Below are 25,709 nucleotides of genomic sequence, written 5' to 3'. Positions count from 1 at the left end.
GTCTACCGGGGAACAGAGGCTGGCTGGGCCATTTCACTCCACAGTTAAGAGTCAGCCATGTTGCCAGGGTCTGGAGTAACCTATTGGCCAGACCAGGTAAAAGTGGCAGATAGGATTTTACAACATTCTGGTGGTTCTCTGGTGCCCGTAGCTGGTTCTGCCCAGATGTTGCTGGAACCACATCTTTCTTCCCTCATTCCATGTCCTGTAGCCGGGCCAAGGTAGCATGCACACCACCAGTGCCCGCACTGCTGCTCAGAAATGCTCTTTGTCTGAAAGGGCACCTTTAGCAAAAAAAAGTGTCAGGGTTAAGTTGGCAAAAGCAGAGTCAGACATGAGAAGACCCCTGGGTGGACCTTCCTGTCCAAGCTGAACTTTGTCGTCCTGCCCTTCAGCCCCTGCACTGAATGAACAGCTGTGTCACCAGTATCTCACTGCACATTCCATATCTCACAACAAATAATGCTCCAAATCCATCTTGTCTGGTCACATGGTCTGATATCAATGGGATTGCCACCATAAACCTCGGAACTTCACTGCTTCCCTCAGGTGCAGTCACACTGCAGAACTCGGCACCAAACTCACAGCCTGTGAGACCCGAGACTCAACCCTTCAAAGCGGCACAATCTGAGCCAAAGAAGCTCAGCTGCCCCGAGTTTCAAAGAGCCACTGAGATGGTCCCTCTCCCCGTTCTTTCCCCGCCCTCTGCAATCCTTTCAGGTGCTTATCCACGAGCCCTCTGGAGGCCCATTAGACACACACCACCAAGCAGGTCATTCAAGTCTTTGATGATCACTGTGTAACAGAGGGTTTCCTCAGGCTGATCTGCGTCTCTCAACACTCCCTTGAACTCTGACAAGATGCAGAGCACTAACATCTCCATTTTTTTTTATTGATTACCATTAGTTTGCGACTGTGACCCCTCCGGTTCCCTTGGTGAAGGGATGTGTGACCCTGTGACACGGCAGTGCAGGTGCAAGGAGAATGTGGAGGGACCTCGATGTGACCGTTGTAAAGCTGGTTTCTACGGACTGGATGCCAGCAACCCTGTGGGCTGTCGGAGTAAGTGCCGGATACACCCTCTGGGGTGCTGTGGTTCTTTACAAGCTCTAAATAATCTCTGGTCCTGACAGTCCTCTGTCACTGACTGTCCTTCATAACAAGCTTACATTGTGGATTATAGTACTGAAGTTAGATAACAATGTTCCAAACCACCTCAAACAAAGAGAGGTCCGTGTTGGATTAGACTGGAGCAGGGCTCCTTGTGATGGTCATTGGACTTGCCCCTTGCCCTTCACTCAGACGTTTGCTCCACACCTGGTTACATTGGAGGGAGAGCAATGGTCCATCCTCGAAATTACAGAGGGCCAAGCAGTGAGAGCAGTACCGAGGAACATCGCACGCCAGTGAAACGGGGTGAATTAGTCTGCAATCACCTGAAGAGAAATAACTAGAAAGGAGAAGGAATGAACAGAAGAGAGAAAGAGGAAAGTGGAGAAAATGTTTAAATGTCAATCTCTGAGAACAATTCGCTACCTGAGTGACCAGACCTCACAAGTTGGGCTAAAGGGCCTGTCTCCGTGCTGTAATATTCACAAGTTCCCTTTATGGCTCAGTTTGATTAGTGATGCAGAAATAGTCACATCTCCAGCAGGGATCTTCAACTGCTGATTGACTCTTTTTACCCTTGACTGTCTGTGACAGTTCAGTGAACAATTCAAGCACAAATCAATGGGTTCCTGAAGTCAACAGAGCCTTGGGCCCAGATGCCATTTTTAGGGTAGTGGGCAGTGACCAGCAGCAACTCTTGGTCCAGCTCTCCATCCCTCTGGCTGTTCTTCACAGACGATCTCGTTGTGTGGCCCAGAAACAGGCCATTCAGCCCAACTGATCCATGCTGGCAGTCACGCTCCACTTGAGCCCCCTCCCACCTTCCCTGATTGAAATCTATATGTGTGACCCCCTGTCCACTTTCCCCTCCATGTACCAGTCCATCCTCCCGTAACTCTGCCATTTTGCCTCAACAACTCTGAGTCTTAGTAATACAGCAGGTAAACAGGCCTTTCAGCCCAACTGATCCATGCTGACCAAGATGCCCATCTAAGCCAGTCCCATTTGCTCGCATTTGGCCCATATCCCTCTAAACCTTTCCTCTCCATGTATCTGTCCAAGTGTCTATTGAATGTTGTTAATGTACCTGCCTCACCCACTTCCCCTGGCAGCTCGTTCCATAAACGCACCACCCTCTGTGTGGAAAAGTTACCCCTCAGGTCCCCATTAAATCTCTCCCCTTTCACCTTAAACCTCTTGTTTTTGATTCCCTTTTCCTGGGGAAAACACTGCCCTTTCACCCTATCTATATCCCTCATGATCTTATACACCTCTGACTTCCACCTTCTCACTGCTCTTTGGTAAAGAACTTCCTCCTGAGTTCCCCTCGGGATTTCTCCATGACTCACTTACACTGACAGCCTCTGGTTCTGTTCTTCCCCATTCTCACCTCATCCACTCTGTCAAAACCTTCAATAACAGTATGCATCATTTAAGAGGGAGTCATTGTTCCAGCTGGATCTGGCCCACTAGTTATTGTATGAATTGTGTGGGAGAAAATTACTCTGCTGAAATGGAGGCAACTATCCTAACAAAGACTATCTACACCAGGCTATCGATCCAATGTAAGAAAACAATTGGGTAAATGTAAATTTCTTCCCTGAACTACTTGTGGCTCCTTATTGGAATTGTCCCACAGTGAGTGTGGACAGGGACCCAGCACTGATGTGGCCCAGCGGTTGTGGAGATGGACTTTGGTGGCAGTGTACATATTGGAATTATTGAGCTGTTCCTCTGAAAGGTGAGGCTTTACACCATAGACATAGAAACCTAGAAAACCTACAGCACAACTCAGGCCCTTCGACCCACAAAGGTATGCCAAACATGTCCCTACCTTTAGAAATTACTAGGCTTACCCAATACCCATTTTTCTAAGCTTCATGTACCCATCGAAAAGTCTTTTAAAAGACCCTATCGTATCAGCCTCCACCACTGTTTCCGGCAGCCCGTTCCACGCACTCACCACTCTGAGTAAAAAAAACTTACCCCTGACATCTCCTCTATATCTACTCCCCAGCACCTTAAACCTATGTCCTCCTGTGGCCACCATTTCAACCCTGGGAAAAAGCCTCTGACTATCCACATGATCAATGCCTCTCATCATCTTATACACCTCAATCAGGTCCCCCCTCATCCTCCGTCACTCCAAGGAGAAAAGGCCAAGTTCCCTCAACCTACTTTCATAAGGCATGCTCCTCAATCCAGGCAGCATCCTTGTAAATCTCCTCTGCACCCTTTCTATGGCTTCCACATCCTTCCTGTAGTGAGGTGACCAGAACTGAGCATAGTACTCCAAGTGGGGTCCTATATAGCTGCAACATTACCTCTCGGCTCCAAAATTCAATTCCACGATTGATGAAGGACAATACACCATATGCCTTCCTTCACCACAGAGTCAACCTGCGCAGCCGCTTTGAGCGTCCTATGGACTCGGACCCCAAGACCCCTCTGATCCTCCACACTGCCAAGAGTCCTACCATTAATACTATACACTAGTATGGCAACTAAGAGTAAAGGAGTTGTGAGCCCAAAGGTCACAGGAAAAGCCAGTGCAGAAAATTAAAATGTTTTGGTAGAGTGAGAGGGGAGAAAGTTTGATCAGCTGAGGGGTAGTTCACCATTCTGGGGGGAGTTGTGACATTTATATTTCAGGACATTCTAAAACCATTCACAGCCACTGAAATACTTTGAAAGTGCAGTCACTTTGGTGATGCAGGAAAGACAACAGCTGATTCATTGTCCCACAGACTGCCGTTCAATTGAAGGATAAATATTGGCCAGTTCACCCGGGAGAGTGCCAGTCTCTTCTCCCCATGGGATCATTTTCATCCTTGAGGAGAGAGATTGGGCAAAAGTCTAATATCTCCTCCAACGGTGTGACACCAAGGTGTTAGCATGGGGTTTGTACTACTGTCTGTGGAGTGGGGTTTGAGAGAACAAGCTCCTGAGTCAGGAGAAGCTGCTGCCTCCTAGTGGGCAGGAGGTGGCCCAGGGTAGCAACCATATCTCAGAATCAGGTTTATTATCACTGACGCATGGTGTGAAATGTGTTGTTTTGCGGCAGCAGTACTGTGCAAGACATAAAATTACTATAAATTACAAAATAAATAGTGCAAAACAAAAATAGGAATAAGAAGATAGTGTTCATGGACTGCTTAGAAATCTGATGGCAGAGGGGAAGAAGCTGTTCCTGAATTGTTGAGTGTGGGTCTTCAGGCTCCTGTACCACCTCCTCCCCAATGGTAGTAACGAGAACAGGACATGTCCTGGGTGGTGAGGATCCTTAGTGATGGATGCCGCCGCCTTGAGACACTGCCTCTTGCAGATGTCCTCGATGGTGGGGAGGGTTGTGCCTGTGATGAAGCTGGCTGAGTCTACAACCCTCTGCAGTTTCTTGCGATCCTGTGCATTGGAGCCTCCATACCAGGCAGTGATGCAACCAGTCAGAATGCTCTCCACTGTACATCTATAGAAATTTGCAAGTCTTTAGTGACATACCAAATATCCCCAAACTCCTAACCAAGTCAAGCCGCTGGCGTGCCTTCTTCATGATTGCATCAATGTGTTGGGCCCAGGATAGATCCTCTGAGATGTTCATGACCAGGAACTTGAAGCTGCTCACCCTTTCCACCGCTGACCCCTCAATGAGGACTGGTGTGTGTTCTCCCGACTTCCCCTTCCTGAAGTCCACAATCAATTCCTTTGTCCTGCTGACATTGAATGCGAGGTTGTTGTTGCAACACCACTCAACCAGCCAATCTATCTCATTCCTGTATGCCTCCGCATCACCATCTGAGGTTCTGCCAACATCAGTGGTGTCATCGGCAAATTTATAGATGGTGTTTGAGCTGTGCCCAGCCACACAGTCATGAGTGTAGAGAGAGTAGAACAGTGGGCTAAGCACGCATCCTTGAGATGCGCCTGTGTTGATTGTCAGCGAGGAGGAGAAGTTACTACCGATCCGCACTGACTGTGTTCTCCTGATGAGGGAGTTGAGGATCCAGCTGCAGAGGGAGGTACAGAGGGAGGCAGTCTCTATCCTGACCTGAAAGTAATTGACATCAACTCTGAGGGACATAGATAAGGTAGATAGTGGTGAAATGTTTCCCCACAGCAGAAGTGCCTAAACTTAACGGGCATAGGGTTAGGGTGAGGGGCAAAGGGGGATCTGAGGATCCAGTGGGGGTTGGATTCTGGAACGCACTGCCTGAGGGGGTAGTGGAGGCAGGGACTCTCACAACATGCATCTAAACAAGCACTTGAATCGTCACGGCATGGAAAGCTATGGGCTGGGTGCAGCAAACGAGTTTAGTGTAGCACCTCTGAAAGGTAAGGTGTTCACAGGATGGTCAGCATGGACTCAGTGGGCTGAAGGGCCTGTTTCTGTGCTGTAGGACTCTAAGGTGTTTTAGCAGAGAAGGCCACCATTCCCCAGTATGGATACAGACACACACACTGAGCTGGTACTCTACTGTCCGAGGAATGAGAAAGGTTGGACACAGTGATGGTTACTGCTGACTGTCTCAAACTCCTCACCCATTCGATTCCACCCACATGTTAATGAGGCAGAGCTGCCCGGTGAGCTGAGAGAATGGGATATTCCTGAGATGGATGCATTTGGGATCTGTGTTGTGTTTCAGGATGCGCGTGCAGTGGACGAGGTTCCCAGTCGGACGGACTCTGCAGCCAGACTACAGGACAATGTGTCTGCCTCTCCAACGTGGTGGGTTCCAACTGTGACCGGTGTGCTGAGGGCTTCTGGAACCTAAGAAGCGGAGTTGGCTGCACCCCCTGCAACTGTGATCCCACAAACTCCTACAGTCAGCGCTGCGATGAGGTACAGTATAAATCCCGTCATACCCAAGGCCCAGATCAACCCCCTCACTGAAGATGACACCAGTCAAGGCTCCCTGCACATCAGCCAGCACACAAGAGTTTTCTAATGTCTTCTCATTCCAGATGTTCTCAGAGTTTGCACTTGAGGGAGGAACAGGGCAGAACATTGCAACCTTTCACTCTGGGCATTGTTTGAGTGCAAGATACGTAACACGATGAAGCTTACTTTCACCCATTTTCCTTTTTTGCAAGATGGGATTCATAGCTGAGTGTGGTTTGTACCCCAGTGTTGCAACGTGTGACAAATCCTGGGCATCCAGACCAACTTGCACTAGTAGGGTCATACTACAATGGAAACAGGCCCTTTGGTCCATTGAGGCCATGCAGACCAATTAAATGTTTGCAGCTGCTTCACATGTTTAATATCCATGCATGATCCGTGCACTTTTTCTGTTACAACTGAAGTTGAGAAGGTGTGTGGTGCGTTGGCCTTCATTAGTTGGGGTATTGAGTTCAAGAGCCGCAAGGTAATGTTGCAGCTCTATAAAACTCTGGTTAGACCACACTGTGTTCAGTTCTGGCCACCTCATTATAGGAAGGATGTGGAAGCTTTAGGGAGGGTGCAGAGGAGATTTACCAGGATATTGCCTGCATTGGAGAGCATGTCTTATGAGGATAGGTTGAGTGAGCTGGGGCTTTTCACTTTGGAGAGAAGGAGGATGAGAGGTGATTTGATAGAGGTGCACAAGATGATAAGAGGCACAGATCGAGTGGACAGTCGGAGACTTTTTGCCAGAGCAAAAATGGCTAATACAAGGGGGCATAATTTTAAGGCCATTGGAGGAAGATAAGATATCTTTAATAGTCACATGTACATCAAAACACACAGTGAAATGCTTCTTTTGTGGAGTGTTCTGGGGGCAGCCCTCAAGTGTCGTCACGCTTCCGGTGCCAACATAGCACGCCCACAACTTCCTAACCCATACGTCTTTGAAACGAGGGACGAAACCGGAGCACCTGGAAGAAACCCACGCAGACACGGGGAGAACGTACAAACTCCTTACAGACAGCGGCCGGAATTGAACCCGGGTCGCTGGCGCTGTAATAGCGTTACGCTGACCATTACTCTTTTTTACACAGAGAGTGGTGGGTGCGTGGAACACACTACCAGCAGAGGTAGTGGAGGCACGTACATTAGGGACATTTAAGAGACTCTTTGGCACATGAATGATAGGGAAATGGAGGGCTATGTGGGAGGGAAGGGTTTGATAGATCTTAGAGCAGGATAAAATGTTAGCACAACATTGTGGGCCGAAGGGCCTGTACTGTGCTGTAGTGTTCAATGTTATGTTCAAAAAATCTGCAGATGCTGCTAAACTAAATTACTGGAAACACTCAGCAGGTCAGGCATCATCTGTGGAGAGAGAACCAGAGTTGATGTTTCAGGTCCAGAACCTCTCAGAATGGAACATTGGTTCTATTTCCCTCTCAGATGCTTCCTGACCTGCTGAGACTTTTTGCATTTTCTTTTTTTTATTTTAAAATTCACAGCTTTGTAGCTGGGGGTATGAATCATGGGTGGTCCTTTCTAAAGTCTGGCTGGTGGGTACAGTCTTCGGTTGATCACGAACACAATGCTTACTTCATGACAAAGGTCGGTAATGTTCCTTTAAGAGAGGTTAACTGCTGTACTGAGAGAACTTGCACTGGCAGCTTCTGCAGTCCCCTTGTGTATTCTAATTGGTTGTCATGTCATCCAGGTTACAGGTCAATGCCCTTGCAGAACAGCCAATAGTGGAAGGACTTGCAGCCGGTCGGATTTGCAGAAATGCCCAGACTACTACTACAGTCTGGGTACAGAATGCGTGCGTGAGTACCCCAGCATTAACTTTCAGCTGCCTGACACAGATGTGGTTACCTTGACCACAGTACCTTGGGAATTTTTAGTCCTCCCAGAACCCATGCCATTCCTGGAGATTCGGAAAATCCCTGTTCATTGCAACAAATGGGAAAGTCCAAATCTTTGGAGCATTAAAGAGCTGAATGTTACGCAGCAATGAATTCGATCAAATATCTCAGTCTGTGACTTTATTCCATTAAATAACCTTTGATGTGCAGGGAGGAACTCTGACGCTGTTTGGAGGTGATAGCAAGTGAAACCTTTAGTGATAACACTAGGACAGTACAGCACAGGAACAGGCCCTTCGGCCCACCATGTCTGTGCTGAGCACGATGCCAACTTAAAATAATCCCTCCTGCCCGTACATGATCTCAATAACTAATCTTAGGTCCTGGTGAATTTGCACCATTTTACAAATTTCTGAATGGCTGTTAGCTCCTGGTAACAGAAGTCAGCGTACCATGCCTGTACTTGTGGTATAATGACTGACAAAAGCTTTGTGACACTGGTTGAAGAACATCGCTCCCCACCTTGTGGTGGAGTAAGTCCCCTTTAACCTTTTCCCCTCTCACCATAAACCTATGCCCTCTAGTATTTGACAATTCCACCCTGGGAAAATGACTCTGACTGTCGACCCGTGCTATGCCTATGACCTTATGAACTTCTATCAGGTCTCCACTCGCCTTCGACAGCGGCAGATAGGTAAGCAACAGGTGGCTTGTGTGAAGAGAGGCAGTGAGTGAACTCGACTCCCCCATTGCCTCGTCTTCCTGCTGTAAGGTCTTACAGACCCATGGCTGATGGTCTCAGATCTTGCCCGGCTCGTAACTCCACCATTCATTTGGGCCGAAGGGCCTGCTTCCCTGCTGCCTTACTCCATGTCCAAGATGGATGAGGCCAAGACCTGTTTTGGCAACAGTAGTTGAATCTCCTTTGAACCTTCTGTCCCGACAGGGTGTGACTGTGACCGAAGTGGTTCCGAGCCTGCCGGGTGTGACAAGAGCACGGGTCGGTGCCTGTGTCGGCCAGGTTTTACCGGCAACCGCTGCGACGAGTGTGAGCGGGCCCGCGGTTACTGCTCCAACTTTCCAAACTGCCGGCAGTGTCACCCGTGTTTCCAGATTGTAGACAACGAGCTCCGCTCCATAACCACTCGGCACAAAGCCCTGGTGAACGTAAAGCTCCCGGGTCAAGCCGGCGATCAGTACGACACTGAGATCAGTGCGCTAGATAACAAACTGCGACAAATCCAGGCGATAATTGACAACCCGGCTGTGAGCAACAGCATAATCACAGAAGTGTATGACAACTATAACCAACTCAGGTAAGATGCAATCGTTGATCCACTGTCAGTATTTGCTAATCACTATAGTGCAGAGTTCGTTGAAAGCAGCGTCACAGGTGGACAGGGTGGTGAAAACAGCGTTTAGCACACTGGCCTTCATCAGTCAAGGCACTGAGTACAGGAGTTGGGACATTATGTCGCAGTTGTATAAGTTGTGAGGCCACACTTGGAGCACTGTGTACAGTTTTGGTCACCCTGTTATAGGAAAGATGTGGTCAAACTGGAAAGGTTGCAGAGAATATTTACAAGGATATTGCCAGGACTAGAGGGCCCTGAGTTATAGGGAGAGGTTGGCCAGGCTGGGTCTTTATTCCTTGGAACGTAGGAGAATGAGGGTGACCTTCTAGAAGTGTTTAAAATTATGAGAGGCAGAGATAAGGTGGACAGTAACAGTCTTTTCCCCAGGGTAGGGGAGTCCAAAACTAGGGGGCATAGATTTAGGGTGAGAGGGGAAAGATTTAAAAGGGACCAGAGGAGCAACTTCTTCACGCAGAGGGTGGTGAGTGTATGGAACGAGCTGCCAGAGGAAGTGGGTGAGGCAGGTACAACTGGATCATTTAAGAAGCACTTGGATAGGTACATGGAGGGGTGGGGCTGGAGGGATATGGGCCCAATGCAGGAAATTGGGACTAGCTGGGTGGACACTGTGGTTGGCATGGACTGGTTGGGCCGAAGGGCCTGTATCCGTGCTGTATTACTCTATGACAATATATCTTTTCAAATTATCTCTCTCTCTCTCTCTCTCTTTGTGTGGTTTTTCAATCATGGACCCAATCCTCCAGGAGTAGAGGGCAGTGCCCTCTCTTGTTGCCAGCCAGCCTCTGGATCACGAGGTGACGGATTCAGGCCTTACCCAGAGACTGCAGAACCTAATCTAGGCTGATGCTCCAGTGCAGCACTCTAGGAGCTGCAGCACTGCCAAGATGAGGTGTCGGTTCCCTCTGGTGGTATAAATGATCCATTTCCAAAGAGCAAGTATTTTCCTAAACCACATCCATGGTTTCTCTTTGAAAACTTAAACAGAAAATGCTGGAAACGCTCACCAGGTCAGACTGCATCTGTGGGAAGAGAAACAGAGTTAATGTTTCAGGTTGAAGCCCCTTCAACAGAACATTAACCCTGTTTCTCGACCCACAGATGTGACCTGTCCTTCTGAGTATTTGCAGAATTTTCTGTTTTTATTTTGGATTTCCAGCATCTGTGGTGGTTTTGATTTTCACCCTGAAAGAGCTTTACTGACCTGAATGAAAAGCAGTCAGTATGTTTTTGATATCCCATTGATGCAGTTGAGTTAAAGGCTGGAGAAATGAGGCTTTAGGTTCCAGGACTCGGATATCTCCAACATTTCCATCTCCAGGATAGAACTTTAGACCCACCTAGAACTATTGGCCAGCAGACACATCATTCACTGCTCTCCTTGCAGGAAGCCTCCTGCTAAGACGTAGCAGGCTCTACAGTAAGAGATCTCCTCCTACCCACGCCTGCTGCTCTCTGCTCTCCGATCAAAGGGATCCCCGGCACCCAGCAGCTGTGATGTCATCAACATGGCTGTGTAACCAATCAGATTGAAGAATCCTCACAAACAGCAAATCAGTTTACAGAACAAAATAAAGATTATTATCGTTGGAAGCTGAAGTATATACATTTTATTTTTTAAAATATTTATATGTTAAAACACCATTTATTTTAATGTGTTTCCATCCACATTCATGAAATCAGTTTGTCTGGGCCAATGGTTCACCAAAGCAGTAATTATGGCTTGGTGCCTTTAAAACACATATCACGTGAAGTAAAAGGCAGGATTTTCTTGTGGGACCAGCTTGTAAGAACTGGAAGCTCCAGTCGGTTCCAATGGTTCCTCTATATTCCATTAAGGAAGGCAATGTCACAATATAAACAGAAAATGCTGGAAATACTCAGCAGGTCGGGTGGATCTGTGGGAGAGAGAGGACCTGAAACATCTCTTCCCACAGATGTGGCCTAACCTGCTGAATATTTCCAGCATTTTCTGTTTTTATTTTAGGTTTCCAGAGCCTACCATTTTTTTGATTTGTGATGTGATTTACAAGTTGTGAATTGGAAAGGGCACAGGATGACAGACTGTAGTCTGGGGGAATTTATGGACTTTTGATGCAAAAAAAATCTGAGGCAGATCAGTGTCAATACATTCATCACATTACAGAATCAGCTCAGCACATCACAGAAACCCACCATGGACTCTTGTCTGCACTTCCCATCGCCTCAGTAAAGCAGCCAACATAATCAAAGACCCCACCCACCCCGGACATTCTCTCTTCTCCCCTTCCCATCGGGCAGAAGATACAAAAGCCTGAAAGCACGTACCACCGGGCTCAAGGACAGCTTCTGTCCCGCTGTTATAAGACTATTGAACAGTTCCCTAGTACGATAAGATGGACCCTTGACCTCACAATCTACCTTGTTTATGGCCTTTGCACCTTATTGTCTGCCTGCATTGCACTTTCTCTGTAACTGTGACACTTTACTCTGCATTCTGTTATTGCTTTTACCCTGTACTACCTCAATGCGCTGTGTACTGAATTGATCTGTATGAACAGTATGCAAGACAAGTTTTACACTGTACCTCGGGACCTGTGACATTAATAAAACAATTTACCAATGATCTCATAGCTGCTTTATCCAAGGTGAGATTAGATGAAAAGTCTGGTACTTGGAGAACTGTGTACAGTCACACTTGGCACCGCCTGTTGAACCAGGACCAGAACCTTATTCCAAAACCTAATAGTTTGAACATTTCCACAGAGTGGAGGCAGACCAAATCAACCCCGACATCAGCAACGTGGATCAAAGTTTCCGGCTGCACAGAGAACTGGATGAGTTGAACAGTGCCGTGAGAAACATCGAGAGTCAAGTCCAGGTGAAGAGGGAGCAGGTGGACCATCACATCTCTGAAGGATCACAAGGCACTCAAGGTATGAACCAGTGGGCCAGGGTTAGATTTTAGTGAGTGATCAGTCTCTCTCACGAGTATTTCTGGCACCTGAGTTTTACTAACCAGCTCGGATAACGCAAGAGGAAATAGAGGCAGCATTAATGTTTCGGGTTGACTGGTTTTCTCCATAAGGGGCAGGTCTTCGTACACCTCAAATGCCCCTGAACTGAGGACCTTGCTGGTGGTTAACTAGGCAGTTCAGCACCTGGCACATTGCTGTGCATTGAAGCCTCGCGTTGACCCAAACCGGGTAAGGACGGCAGATTTCCTTCCCTGTAGGAGATTTCTGAACCAGACGGCTCCCCTCCATGGACTCTGTCTACACTTCTTGCTGCCTCTGTAAAGCAGCCAACATAATCAAAGACCCCACCCAACCCGGACATTCCCTCCTCTCCCCCTTCCATCGGGCAGAAGATACAGAAGCCTGAAAGCACGTACCACCAGGCTCAAGGACAGCTTCTATCCTGCTGTTATAAGACTATTGAACAGTCCCCTAGTACAATAAGATGGACACTTGACCTCACAATCTGCCTCGTCATGGCCCTTACACCTTATTATCTGTCTGCACTGCACTTTCTCTGTAACTGTAACACTTTATTCTGCATTTTGTTATTGTTTTTACCCTGCACTACCTCAATGCACTGTGTACTGAATCGATCTGTATGGTCGGTATGCAAGGCAAGTTTTTCCCTGTACCTCGGGACATGTGACAATAATAAACTAATTTACCAATTTTTATAACAATCTTCTACCTTCATGGTTCCCACTACAGAGGCTAGATTTTATCCAGATTTATTAACTAAGTTTGTCGAACAGGCTGGCACAATGGGATTCACCCCCATGCCCCAAGTTGGGCTGGACAGGCCTGTGGATGACCACCAGTTACAGAATCCTTAAGGCACTGCGTGAGATCTTCCTGTGTTGGGATGATGTGCTGATAATTGAAGAACGTTCTCGAGCTTTGAATCTGAGCCAATGTCTCGGGAAGAGGTTTCCCCTGGTTAATTTGGAGGGTGAAATAACTTCCAGCAGGAGTGCCTCGTACTTGCACAAGATGCTGGAGGAACTCAACAGGTCAAGCAGCATCTATGGAGGGAAATAAACAGTCCACGTTTCGGGTCGAGACCCTTCATCACCCTATGAAAGGTCTTGACCCAAAACATGGACTGTTTATTTACCTCCATGGATGCTGCCTGGCCTGCTGAGTTTCTCCCACATTCTGTGTGTGTTGCTCCAGATTCCGGCATCTGCAGAATCTCTTGTGTCCCTTGTACTTGGCTGTCTCCTGGGAGGTGCTAGCGATGGAGTATTGGCACAGACAACAATAGACTTTGGCAGAAAGAATAAGGAGCTTTGTATAAACACGGTGACACAGTTCTAAAGGGTGTGCAGGAACAGAGGGACCTGTGTAGATGGGCATAAATCCATGAAAACACATAGAGACACAGAGTACGTAAGCAGGGAGGTGATGTTAGTCCGTACAACACGCAGCTTCGAGCACAACTCAAGTACAATCTGTTGCCAGTCTTTAGGAAGTGTAGGAAGGAAGGATTTGTTGGGAAGGTCACAGGGACAAGGGATTTCAGTTCCTGGAGAAACTGGTCATTCTCCTTGGAGCAGAGGTTGGGAGGAGATTAGGTGGAGATGGATAAGATTGTGGCAGGTTCAGAGAGGGTAGGTACAGGAAGTTGGATGGTTCAAGGAGCAGGGTCAGAGATTTAAGATTCTGTGCAAATATACAAAGAGGATTGGAGGAAATGCAGCGAATGGTGATGCTCCAGAACTCCCAGACTGTCAGTGTGGTGGACACAGGATCAGTCAGCGCTTTCGAAAGGAAATTGGGAAGGCATTTGAAGGGGAATAATTTGCAGGGCTGGGATAAACACAGAAGATGGGATAAATCCACCAGAAGTCGAAATAGACTTGATGGGCTGATTGGCTTCTGTCCTGTAACAACTATCATTCCATGGTTCGGTGACAGTCAGGTGGTCAGGAGACCAGCTGAAGCAGCCAATTATTAAATGAGGGAGATCCGTGTTAGTACTTGCCCGACGTCCCACAGTTCACCTCCTTCTGAAGCTTGCATGCAGAACCCATCAGAGTTCTGGTGATTTCTATCTCCTCAGGGGCATTCACCAGCGTTCTCTCATCGTACCAACGCTCCGGGAGAGCTAAAGACCGGGTCACTGCTATGGAACCCATCATCCTAAAAGCACGAGATGCACGCTTTACAGCAAAAAAACTCGAGATGCACCTGAGCACCGACAATGGGGTCAAGCTGCAGGTGCTGAAGGACAGTCTGAAGACCCCAGATATCAACCCCCTCATCCACAAGGTAAGGCATCACTTCCACAGAAGGGTGGACGTTAATTTTCCTACCTTTGTGTCATCAGCAACTTTGGCAACCAGAGGTTCAGTGGCTTCATCCGAGTCATTGATGTAAATTGTACAAAGTTGAGTCTCCAAAGTTCTTCATAATGGTCCGAGCCCATAACCTCCCAATCCAAAGATGCAAGTGTTACTGATTCACAGATGACACACTCTCAGTCAGTCGTCAGGTTATTTTCTTCCAGAACACAGCCCATTCCATTCCCGAAAGGCAGAACTGTTCTGTAGTTCTTGCGGTGAGTTTGCTCTCCACTTAATATTAAACTGCATCTTTGGCACTTTGCAGCGTTTGCTTCAGAGCTCTGAACCACTCGTAAATCTGCACCCACCTCCATTCTACCCCTTCCATCAGGTTCTGTGACCCACAGGTCAAGAGCTGTGAAGTTTGAGACCCAGCAGCTGCTCTGTGCCCAGCACGAAGAGCCAGCTGTCCTCTGTGTTGATGATTCATTATCATTTGAATGTTGACGTCTCTGTGTAAGCCCATCGTGTGATCTTTCCCGTAGGTCTGTGGTGGCTCCAGGAAAGAACCCTGCACTGCGGAACGATGTCAGGGAGACCTCTGCCCAGAATTCTGTGAAGGCAGCGACTGCCAGGGAGCTCTTCAGCTGGCGAGGAAAGCGATTGAAGATGCTGAGAGAGGAAGTGCCATCATACCAGACGTCTCCAACAGAATTGCAGAGCTCTCCAGAAAGGTAGGCTTGGTTTCTAGATTCTTTGGAAGTAACACAGTTCAGTAAACTATTCTGTTTAATGTTCTCTTAGTTATTCAGTGCAAGTTGTTTAGTGCAGCATCACAACCCTTGCAGTTTACCAGTCATACAACACGGAAACAGGCCCTTTGGCCTAACGGGTTCATACCAACCAAGATGCCCATCTAAACCAGTCCCATTTGCTCAAGTTAGGCCCATATCCCTCTAAACCTTTCCTATCCATGTACCTGTCCAAATGTCTTTTAAATGTTATTATTGTACCCGCCTCAACCACTTCCTCTGGCAGCTCGTTCCATGTACACATCATCGCCTGTGTGAAGAAGTTACCCCTCAGGTCCCATTTAAATCTTTCTCCTCTCACTTTAAACCTGTGCCCTCTAGTTTTTGATTCCCTTTCCCTGGAAAAAACACCGTGTGCATTCATCCTATCTATGCCCCTCATGATTTTATACACCTCTATAAGGCCACCCCTCAAGTCTCCTACACTCCGAGTCTGCCCACCCTCTCCCTATAACCTAGTCCCTCAACATTCTCGTAAATCTTCTTTGCACTCTCTCCAGGTTAATGATGCCTTGCCCATTACAGAGTGAGCAAAACTGTACACAGTACCCCAGCTGCGGCCTCACCAACATCTTGTACAATGCTTTCATGGACCGAATGTAGCCAACAATTCTGTACTGAGTGTCTATACTTCTGTACTAAATTCTGTACTAAGTTTAACACTGATACTAAGCTGTGCATGAACCAAATTTGACTGTGCTTTATTCCAGCTCCAAAATACTGACCAAATGGCTCGACAGATTAAGGACAGTGCCTTAAGTCTGACTTTTCGAGTTGTCTCGGCCAAAGATCAGATGCAAAAAAGCATTGCGGACATCAAGAGCCTCATCAGCCAAGTCAAAGACTTTCTGACATGTACGTGCGCAGTTTCCCAAAAGTTTCAATCAATTTTAGCTAATTTGTCCTGTTTGTAAAGGGCACCAGGCAGAATTCTATCGACACAGGGCATGGCCAGTGCACATACAAACTCATCAACCAACCATCATGCCCTCTTGTGTGTCTGTGACAAGTGGTAATATTCTAAAACTATGCAGGAAGCAGATAGAATGACATTTCTTTTGCATACATTACAATTTTTCTTTCTTTACATTATGTTAGAGACTTGCTATGTGTTATGTAAAGCAACTTTATAGTAACTGGGAGCTGAGAGACATCACACGTGTTTTGATTGAGTGACACGGATATTACAATGATGTGGATCAGTTAAAGGGGAAGTTGATCAGTGATACTCAAGCCCACCCATTACTCATTTTTCAGTATGTGGCCGTCACTGGCAAGGCCAGCATTTATTCCCTATCCCTAACTGCCCTTGAACCAAGGAGCTTGCTGGGTCCATATCAAAGTCAACTACAAGGGTGGGTCTGGAGTCGCACATAGATCAGACTGGGTTGGGCTAGCCGATCTCCCATAAAGGAGGTTAATGAACCAGAGGAGATTTACAACTATTTTGCGTTTTATGATCATTTTGGGCTTTTTTTTAAATTCCAAATTTCAATCTGAATTTGACTTTTACATCTGTCATAAGGAATTTGAACTTGGGTCTCTGAGTATTAGTCCAGCACCACAACCCACACCACAAGTCACACATTGCCCTTTCCCATTCTTCATGGTCCACCTCTGAGAGTAAACTTTTTTTTATTATTAAGTAATGATTCATTTTGTGAATTTCTCTATTCACTGTTTTGGAACACAACACCTTTTCTAACAGAGAGAAGAGCTGTACAAAATGAACCAGGATGCTGTTAATACCATCAACAGCTAGCTTGAAGCTTTGAGCATGTACTGTATACAGCTTACATACAACAGGCAAAATTCACTTCAAGTGTAGTCACACGAGATTGCAGATGCTGGAATCTGAAGCAAAAAACAGACTGCTGGAGGAACTCGTCAGGTCGATCAGCTTCTGTGGGGGGAAAGGAATTGCTGATGTTTCGGGTTGGAATCCTGCATCAGAACTGGTCTTTTCCACAAAATGTCACTTCCCAAAAACATCCCCATCTGATTTGTTCTGTCATCCCACAGTGGGATGTTTATAACGGGATAGTCCACAGGGCTGTCGAGCTGTCTCAGCTCTGTGTTCTCATTTTATACTGACCTGGTGTCGATAACATGATCTTCCTTCACTCTGGTTCCCAACATCTCTTCCTTACCAGCATAGTGTCCTCCCGGAGCCTGGTGGGATACTTGACATCTCTCTGGCTGCTACACCTGCCCTCACCAGCCCTTTTCTGAGACTGATGCAGCGTCTCGATCCAACATATCGACAATCCCCTCCCACAGATGCTGCTCGACCCACTGAGTTCCTCCAGCAGATTGTTTACTGCTGCAGATTCCAGCGTCTGCTGTCTCTTGTGTCTCCATCTGAGGTGAGTTCTGCCATCGTCTCAGATATGGGATTGCCTATTCACGATGAAGAAGAGGAGGGTTTTCTCTCCAAGAACAGTGAACCTTTGAACTCCTCTCCCCCAGAAAGTTGTGGAACTGGAGTCACTGAATACATTAAAAGCTGAGGCAGATTGTTGGGAGTCTAAGCAGGAAAGGTCAAGCGTGACCTTGCTGAATGGTGAAGCAGTTTGAGGGCCAAGTTCTCGTGCTCCAATGTCTTGAGGAAGACCTCAGAGCATGAGAACTTGGGGAAGGAACCCACTTGGCCCTCAAACTGCTTCACCATTTAGCAAGGTCACGTTTGACCTTTCCTACCTAGAAGAAGAAGGAGGTTGTGGGTTTCCAGATCTTAGGACCCCTGACCTTTGCAAGTGAGTGCAAACAAAGCTGATGGGTGAGTAGGACTCGGCGTGGTTGAGGACAAGGGCTTCGTGCTCAGTGAGAGTAGAGCGAGCTTGACTGGCCCACACTGTACTAGAACAGTGTGGTCTGGTTTACTTCCCTGAGCCTTTAATAACTTGCACACAACTTGAATATTACAGCAGCCTGGGCTGATCCTGAGAAAATTCAGAGGATCAGTGAGAATGTTCTCTCACTCAAACTACCCACGGATGCTGCTACAATCCGAAGCAGGATCAGCACCTTGCGCGACATTGCAGCCGGACTTCCTGATGTCACCGAAATCCTGGCGGACACACAGGATGACATCGAAACAGCCAGAGCCCTGCTTAATGAAGCACAGAGAGCCAGGTACTGGGAATCTGCAGTGGGGTCAGCACTGACAGTGGGAACCAATCCTTCCGCTGTGATCAATTAATGTGTTCCTGCATCATTTGCAACCATCTATCTTGGTGGTGGATCTGGGAATGTTGTTCCAGTCCCTGGTTAACGGATTATCTGAAATAAGTTAAAATGTGGTTGTAGAAGGCACATTTAAAGTTAAGCCCATTGTCAAATATCCTCTCCCTTCTCCCATATTATAGAGTTATACAGCATGGATACAGGCCCTTCGGCCCAACTCATCCTTGCTGACCAAGGTGCCTTCCTGAGCTAGTTCCATTTGCCTACATTCAGCCCATCTCCCTCTAAACCTTTCCTCTCCATGAACCTGTCTCTGTATTATGGGAACAATGTTTAGAAAAAGCCCTTCCATCCTGAGAGTTGGTAAACTCGGCAATACTAGGGGATCGATCCAGCAGTTCTCCCCTTGAAACATGAATGAAGCTACAATCAAATTAATTTGATCTTCTTCCCTGTCCTCTTGTGCTGTGCCCCAGGGAACGAGCTGGTGAAGTGGAGGACAACGTTGGTGAAGCTCGTGACGCTCTGCGAGACGCCAATAATGCCCTGGCGAAGGTGAACGACAAGATGGGTGATGTCACAGAGGCTATCGCCGCTGCACAGGATCGTATCAGACAGGTAAATGAATTCTGGCTCCTTCAACCAAACCGGAAATCAGTGAATCCTAGAAATTTGACAGCGTATCTCAGAAGGCAGTCCTCCTTTGATTTAAGGAGGTCTTTGCTCCAACTTCTGTCAATGCAACACAAAGCCCAATCAAAGTGAGGGGATTTGATTGACAACTGGCCTTTAATCTGCATAGAACAGAGAACAGTACAGCACAGGGACAGGCCCGTCAGCCCATGACATCTGCACCGAACACAGTGCCAAATTAAACAGAATCCTTTCTGCCTGCATATGATCCACATCCCTCCATTCCCAGCACATTCATGTGTCTGACTGACAGCCTCTTAAATGCTGCTATCGTATCTGCCTCCACCCCCACCCCTGGCAGCCCGTTCCAGGCACCCATCGCTCTCTGTGTTTCTTAAAGAAAAACTTGGCTCACACACCTTCTTTAAACTTTCTCACTCTCACCTTAAATGCATATCCTCTAGTACTTGACATTTCTACCCAAGGAAAAAGATTCTGTCTGTCTACCCTATCTATGTGTCTCATAATTTTATAGACTTCTATAAGATCTCCCCTCAACCTCCGATGCTCCAGAGAAAACAGCCTAAGTTTACCTTATAGCTCATACACTCTAATCCAGGCAGCATTCTGGTGAACCTCTTCTGCACCCTCTCCAAAGCCCCCATGCCCTTCCTGTAATGGGGCAACCAGGACTGCACCCAATTCTCCAAGTGCAGCCCAACCAAAGTTTTATATAGCTGCTACTGATAGTGTAATTTGAACTCAAACATCATGGGCCAGCTATAACTGATTTCATGCTAAAGTATCTTCATTTTGCTGGTGCCTATTTGTGACGAGAAAGCTGACAGACACGGAAGTATTCACTTAGTCTCGTTGTATTCACTTAGCCACACAATGAAGGTTGGAACTTTTCTGAGCAACATCTGGAAATTTCACTTTTAACTTGTGTTTTTGTGTTAGAGTGAAAGGAACTAGAGCAATTCTAATTTGCCAAGAATTCCTCTCACTATCAGTTACTTGTTATACAACTGAAGGGGCCCCTTCAACACATTGAGCCCACGTCCACTCCCAGCGGGACAATCGGTCCCGTTTGGCCTTTCATCCTCTCTTGATCCCTATAATTGATTCCGTCTCTCACTTGACCATCAACTCCCCCTTTAATTCTTTGCCACTTAACTATGTGTTTTCTAATGCTGCTATATAATTTAAAGAAATATGTCACAGGTCATAGATTAAGGCAGCACAGAAACAGGCCCTTCGGCCCAACTCATCGATGCCAAGCAAGATGCCCATCTAAGCCAGTCCCATTTGCCTATGTTTGGCCCAGATCCCTCTAAACCTTTCCTATCCGTGTACCCGTCCAAATGTCTTTTAAACGTTTGCCTCCGTTGACCTCACTCCATCTGATTCTCGTTTTTTTCCTCTCTCTCTGTCTGCCTCCATCTCTCACCCACCCGCCACTCACCCAACTCCACACCCCCTCCCCTCCTCTACCTGGCACCACCTGCCTGCCATCTTACACCCCTCTTCGGACCCCTGTCTCCCCTTCTCCTCCATGCTGACCATCTCCCCTCTCAGTCCTGATGCGGGGTTTTGACCCTAAACATCGACAGTTCCTTCTCACGCCCCCCCCCCCACCCCCCCACAGATGCTGCTCAACCCACTGAGTTCCTCCAGCACATTGTCTTTTAAACACTGAAATTCTACCCACCTCTACCCTCCCTCTGGCAGCTCATTCCATGTACCCACCACCCTGTGTGGGGAAAATGTTGCCCTTCAGGTCCCTTTTTAAATCGCTCCCCTCTCACCTTAAACCTCTGCCCTCTAGTTTTTGATTCCCTTTCTGTGGGGGAAAAAGACAGTGCCCTGCAAGAAATGTATGAGTGTATCTTTGGGGGGTACGTAATACCCAAGACTCTGTGTGTGCTGTGACCATCTGGTTTTCCAGCCAGGTTCCTTAAAGGTAAGGTCTTTGTGTCATATTTATTTTGCAGACTGAGGACACGCTCGTGAATACAGAGACGAGCCTGCAGGATATGACTGCGCGACTGGCACGTCTCGCTGACCAAATCAACAGCCTGCTGACACAGAACAAGGCAAATCTACGGAAAGCTCAAGCACTGGAACAGAGTGCTAACGACGCGCAGGACACAGCAGAGGATGCTCAGGGGGTGGGTATTCAGAAAACAAGTGGGAAGGAAACGTTTTCAACATTTAGTTTGCATTGTAGATTATATGTTTTATTCAATAGGAATTAATTTAATAGAAGTTTACTTTTCACTCCTTTCGAGATTTGACTTGAGAGTAATTAGTTATTACTGAATGCAAACAGTTCCATGTTTTTGGACACACTCATCCTGAATTTAACTCTGAATATCCCACTTGAACTGTTGTAGATGTTCTGTCAATGCAGTCTTCCATTTCGATAGTGCCTTTTGCATCTATGCCAACACCTTGTAGCCAGTGAAGTATTTGTGATATGTGCTGTCTGTTGTAATGTCATCAGACACGTGTACAGCAAGATCCCGCAGCCAGCTGGGTGATCATGAGTTGGCAGTCTGGTGTCTTCTGGAGATGTTGAATGAGGGATGAATATTGGCGGTGTTCCTGTGGATAGTTCTCCTGCTTTTCATTAAAACTGTGCCTGGGATCTCCTGTCCCTGGGAAGGTCTCTGTTTAACATTTTTTTTCCAAAAGACACACAGCTCTGACAAGGTAAAGCTCCCACACCACTGGCCCTCTCACAGTGCAGCACTGCCTCAGTACTGCCCCTCCCTCAGTACTGTCCCTTGTGCGGTGTGGCACTCCCTCAGTAGCACCCCTTGCGTGGTCTGGCGCTCCCTCGGTGGAGTGTCAGCCTGGATTTCTGCATAGCCCTGAGGCCAGAATTTACAGAGACTTTGGCTCAGGACTGAGTGATGTAAAAGAGCCCTGCAGTGGTTATTCAAATGGTTTCATATCTCATGGCAGGACCAAGGGTGTGCTGTGCTTCTTGCTGCCCAACCTTTTACCTTCTTGATCAAATGTCATTGGTTCCAACACATGGGTTTTCTCCTCAATATAGTAACTCATATTTCATTAGATGCAGTGTTGTTCAGGATGCTAATGAAGAGGCTGAATACAGCCCCATGGTTTCAGCAGAAGTTAATATCAAATAGTTTCAAAAGATGCATTTAATTTCTGGAACTGTTTCTAGTTGATAAGCTCCATAAAAATCAAAATGTTTAGTCCTTAGCTGAATTCTTACCAGATGTTTGGGTAGCACTGATATAAAATGTGTGTCATGTGGAACAAAATATGGCGAGGTGTAACGTGTCATCAACGTGTCACTGTTTCAATGTGTTTCCCCCCCCCCAGGATCTGAAACTACTCATTGCTGAGTATGAGAAACTTCGAAATAAGATTCCAGAAGCACTCCCAAAAGATCTGATGGATCGAGTCAATCGGGTTAAAGTTGAGGCTGGACAGTACCTTAATAAGGTTGATGAGTTAATGGCAATGATTGGAAGTAAGTTACCGACTATCATTTACTGTGAAGCCAGATGAATGTTTCATGAGGGGATGTGTCAGGAAAGTTGTCCAATCATGGAGAAAGGGTGTGTTGCTGCAAATGGCTCCAGTGTACCTGGAATCGGCACAGAAGCTCAGTTTGTTCCACACACTGATCCAATGAAGCCACCTCTCCTCTTTGGAGGCAGGTCAGCAGGGCAGGACTGAGCTGTACCTGTCCTACATGCCACACAAGTTTCCAGGTGAGGCAGAAGATCCAGAACGAGGAGCCCTGATCCCTCTCTCATTACCAGAGGGGGCAGGGTGGGTTGGATGGCAAATACCCCAGAGAAAGGCAAGCACCCTTGGACCATGGGCATGGAGACCTCATCGTAGGGAAGGATAACACAAAAGGAGCTTCTCCTGATGTTTCCTACTTGAGGTTTTCCTGCTGGTGCCTAGGTTTCTGAGAGTTTTCATGCCACTTTGGTGCCATCCCTGGTATCAATGGGGTTTTGAATGGAGAATGTCTCATCCGAGGTGCTTGGAGGAGTGGAAGGGTTGGTAGTGGTTGGGAGGTTCAGCTGCTCTTTACCCAATGCCCAGTAGTGGCCCGAATGGTCTGAGATCCTTCTGAGCTTTTCAATTGGCCTTTCAGAAGATTTGTCATCAGCTACGATTGTTTCCTCTGCCTGCACCCTTCACTTGAAATCTTATTCACGCAGTAGTGCACGTAACCCAAAGAGCAGGGCTAAGAATCCAGGAACTAAACTTCAATCGCAGTAGGTGTGGAGTTTGTCAGTAAAAGTGACCAGCACTCCCTGCTGGGTGAGAAGAATGTGCAGAGGCACCCCCTCAGCTGTGGGACCCTGCTCCAAATTCCAATGGCCCCAAACACCCATCCAACACTACACTAGTAAAACATCCCAGTCTGCATATCCTGGTCACTCCTGGGATAACTCGGTCTAATACTCCACAATGCTCCAGAAGGATCATTCCAAGAGGAATGATGTCATCCCATCCCTGACCAATGTGAGAGGTGTGAGGGTGACCCAACACTGAAAATGTCATGTCAACTTTCTGGAGTGCTACCGGAAACATTAAGGCATTTCAATTTTCAATTGTACAGGGTTGAGGAAAGCAGAATTAAGTCCTTTTTAATTTCTAATTAACTGATTAGTTAATTGTTTTCCTAAGAGCATCGGTTAATTAATCATTCATCCAGTCTCGCACCAACCTGCTTGTCTCTGGTGGCTAACAAACGTTTGTTTTGTTAAAGGCGCATACATTTGAAATGAATCAAAAATATCTTCTGCATAAAGCTCTTTAAGAGTGAGTCTCCTAAGAAATGGTGCTAATTCCAATGGAAATGGTGTGTTCAAGAGGCTGTTAGACAAACACATGAATATTGCAGAGAATGGTGGGATATTCACCATGTGCAGGCAGAAAAGATTTAGTTTAATTTGGCATCATGTTTGGCTCAGACATTGTGGGCTGTTCCTGTGCTGTACTGTTCCATGTTCTATGAAGTAATCTTGTTTTAAGTTGATTGCAAGACTGTGAAGCAGCTAATTGCATGGTAGTTAGTCAAGCAAAGGCCATGCTTACCACAGTTTAGTTTGCCCAGTTAACATTGCAGTCTCCTGTATGATGGTCCCAGTTCAGGATCTTTTGCTGACATTGTGAATGTGCTTTCATTTTAGCAACGGAACAGAATCTTGCATTGGGAAATAAGCAACTGGAGAGTAAATCTGCTCAGCTGGAAGGCTATCAGAATAAAGTAGCCGAGATCAAGAAATACATAGAATCTCAAGCACGGTACTACAGCCAGTGCACGCCGTAACGGCTCACGGGCATGGTGTGAGTCTTGCAGCAGTGCCTCTCGTTCAGCTTTGTTGTTGAAGATGGATTATAGTCGGATTAGGCTTTGGAATAAGAGGTTCGTTTGGACCTTGTGATGCTGCTGCATTTGGAAACAACTTTATCCCAAGCAGTAAAAGAATTTCATCTTGAATATTTTCATTCTCACTTGCACTTTTCCATATTTTTACTGGAATGAGTTCAATTTTGTTTTCTAGGTAACCCGTAAAGTTTTCTATTGGAGCTGAATACTTCAGAATCTGTCCACACTATAGCATTGTATTAACTTATTAAAACACAATAAACTGATCACCTGTTGTCAGTAGACAGAACTCCTGGTTTACTTATTGAGATCACTGACAATCTTCCTGAAACAGCGGTGGTGTTGTGGGTTAACTGGGAGATTTTTCAGTGCTGATCTCCTGCTTCTCATTCGAAACAAGGTGGTGGCAGAGGATCTGGTGAGGATTCTGCATCCATCAGTCTGAATCAATTCCTGTGCCCGCCTCAAGTCTGTGTCCAGCACACTCTCCACAGAACATTGGAGCCTGCTTAAGTCTATGTTGATTGGGGTCCCCTGCATGCTGTAGGAATGCAGTGGAGGAATAGAAGGGTGAACCAGTCCCACTTCCTCTGGTGTTGAGGGACTAGTGATCCTGCAACTTTATTCTAGGTGTTACTTTTCACAGGCAAACACATATCTTACTGTGGACCACTAGTCCTCAGATTTGGGCAATCTGCTTTGGAAAGATGTTACTAAACTGGAAAAAGTGCAGAAAAGATTTATGAGAACGTTGCCAGAACTTGAAGGACTGAGTTGTAGGGAAAGGTTGGACAGGCTAGGACACTTTTCCTTGGAGCACAGACTGAGGGGTGATCTCATAGAGATGGATAAAATCATAAGGGGTGTAGATAGGGTGAATGCAGTCAGCCCCTTTCTTTGGGGTTGGGGAATCAAGAACTAGAGGGCATAGGTTTAAGGTGAGAGGAGAAAGTTTAATAGCAACCTGGGGGGAACTTTTTTTTATTACACAGAGGGCAGTGAGTATGTGAGAACGAGCTGCCAGAGGAAATGGTTGAGGCAGGTACAATAACACCTTTTAAAAGATTGTTGGACAGGTATATAGATAGGAAAGGTTTAGAAGGTTTGGGCCAAATGTGGGTAAATGGAACGAGCTTAGATGGGCATCTAGGTTGGCATGGACCAGTTGGGCTGAA

General features: G+C 46.7%; 1 protein-coding gene across 1 annotated transcript in view; it reads left to right on the top strand.

The window, feature by feature from the left end:
- Positions 1-24,819, top strand: part of LOC127580807 (laminin subunit beta-3-like) — a 48,006-nt gene extending 23,187 nt beyond the window's left edge. Inside the window, exons 11-23 of the mRNA XM_052034709.1 lie at positions 907-1,062; positions 5,751-5,947; positions 7,707-7,815; positions 8,801-9,170; positions 11,973-12,142; positions 14,289-14,497; positions 15,057-15,245; positions 16,034-16,178; positions 18,251-18,458; positions 18,986-19,127; positions 21,137-21,313; positions 22,500-22,650; positions 24,335-24,819. Of these exons, the coding sequence (XP_051890669.1) occupies positions 907-1,062; positions 5,751-5,947; positions 7,707-7,815; positions 8,801-9,170; positions 11,973-12,142; positions 14,289-14,497; positions 15,057-15,245; positions 16,034-16,178; positions 18,251-18,458; positions 18,986-19,127; positions 21,137-21,313; positions 22,500-22,650; positions 24,335-24,474 (2,363 nt within the window). The 3' untranslated portion in view covers positions 24,475-24,819. The remainder of the gene's footprint in view (positions 1-906; positions 1,063-5,750; positions 5,948-7,706; positions 7,816-8,800; positions 9,171-11,972; positions 12,143-14,288; positions 14,498-15,056; positions 15,246-16,033; positions 16,179-18,250; positions 18,459-18,985; positions 19,128-21,136; positions 21,314-22,499; positions 22,651-24,334) is intronic.
- The last annotated feature ends 890 nt before the right edge of the window (positions 24,820-25,709 follow it).

The sequence above is a fragment of the Pristis pectinata genome, chromosome 20 (genome assembly GCF_009764475.1).
Source record: "Pristis pectinata isolate sPriPec2 chromosome 20, sPriPec2.1.pri, whole genome shotgun sequence".
In the NCBI taxonomy this organism is placed as follows: Eukaryota; Metazoa; Chordata; class Chondrichthyes; order Rhinopristiformes; family Pristidae; genus Pristis; species Pristis pectinata.
This window is presented reverse-complemented; position numbering and strand designations above follow the sequence as displayed.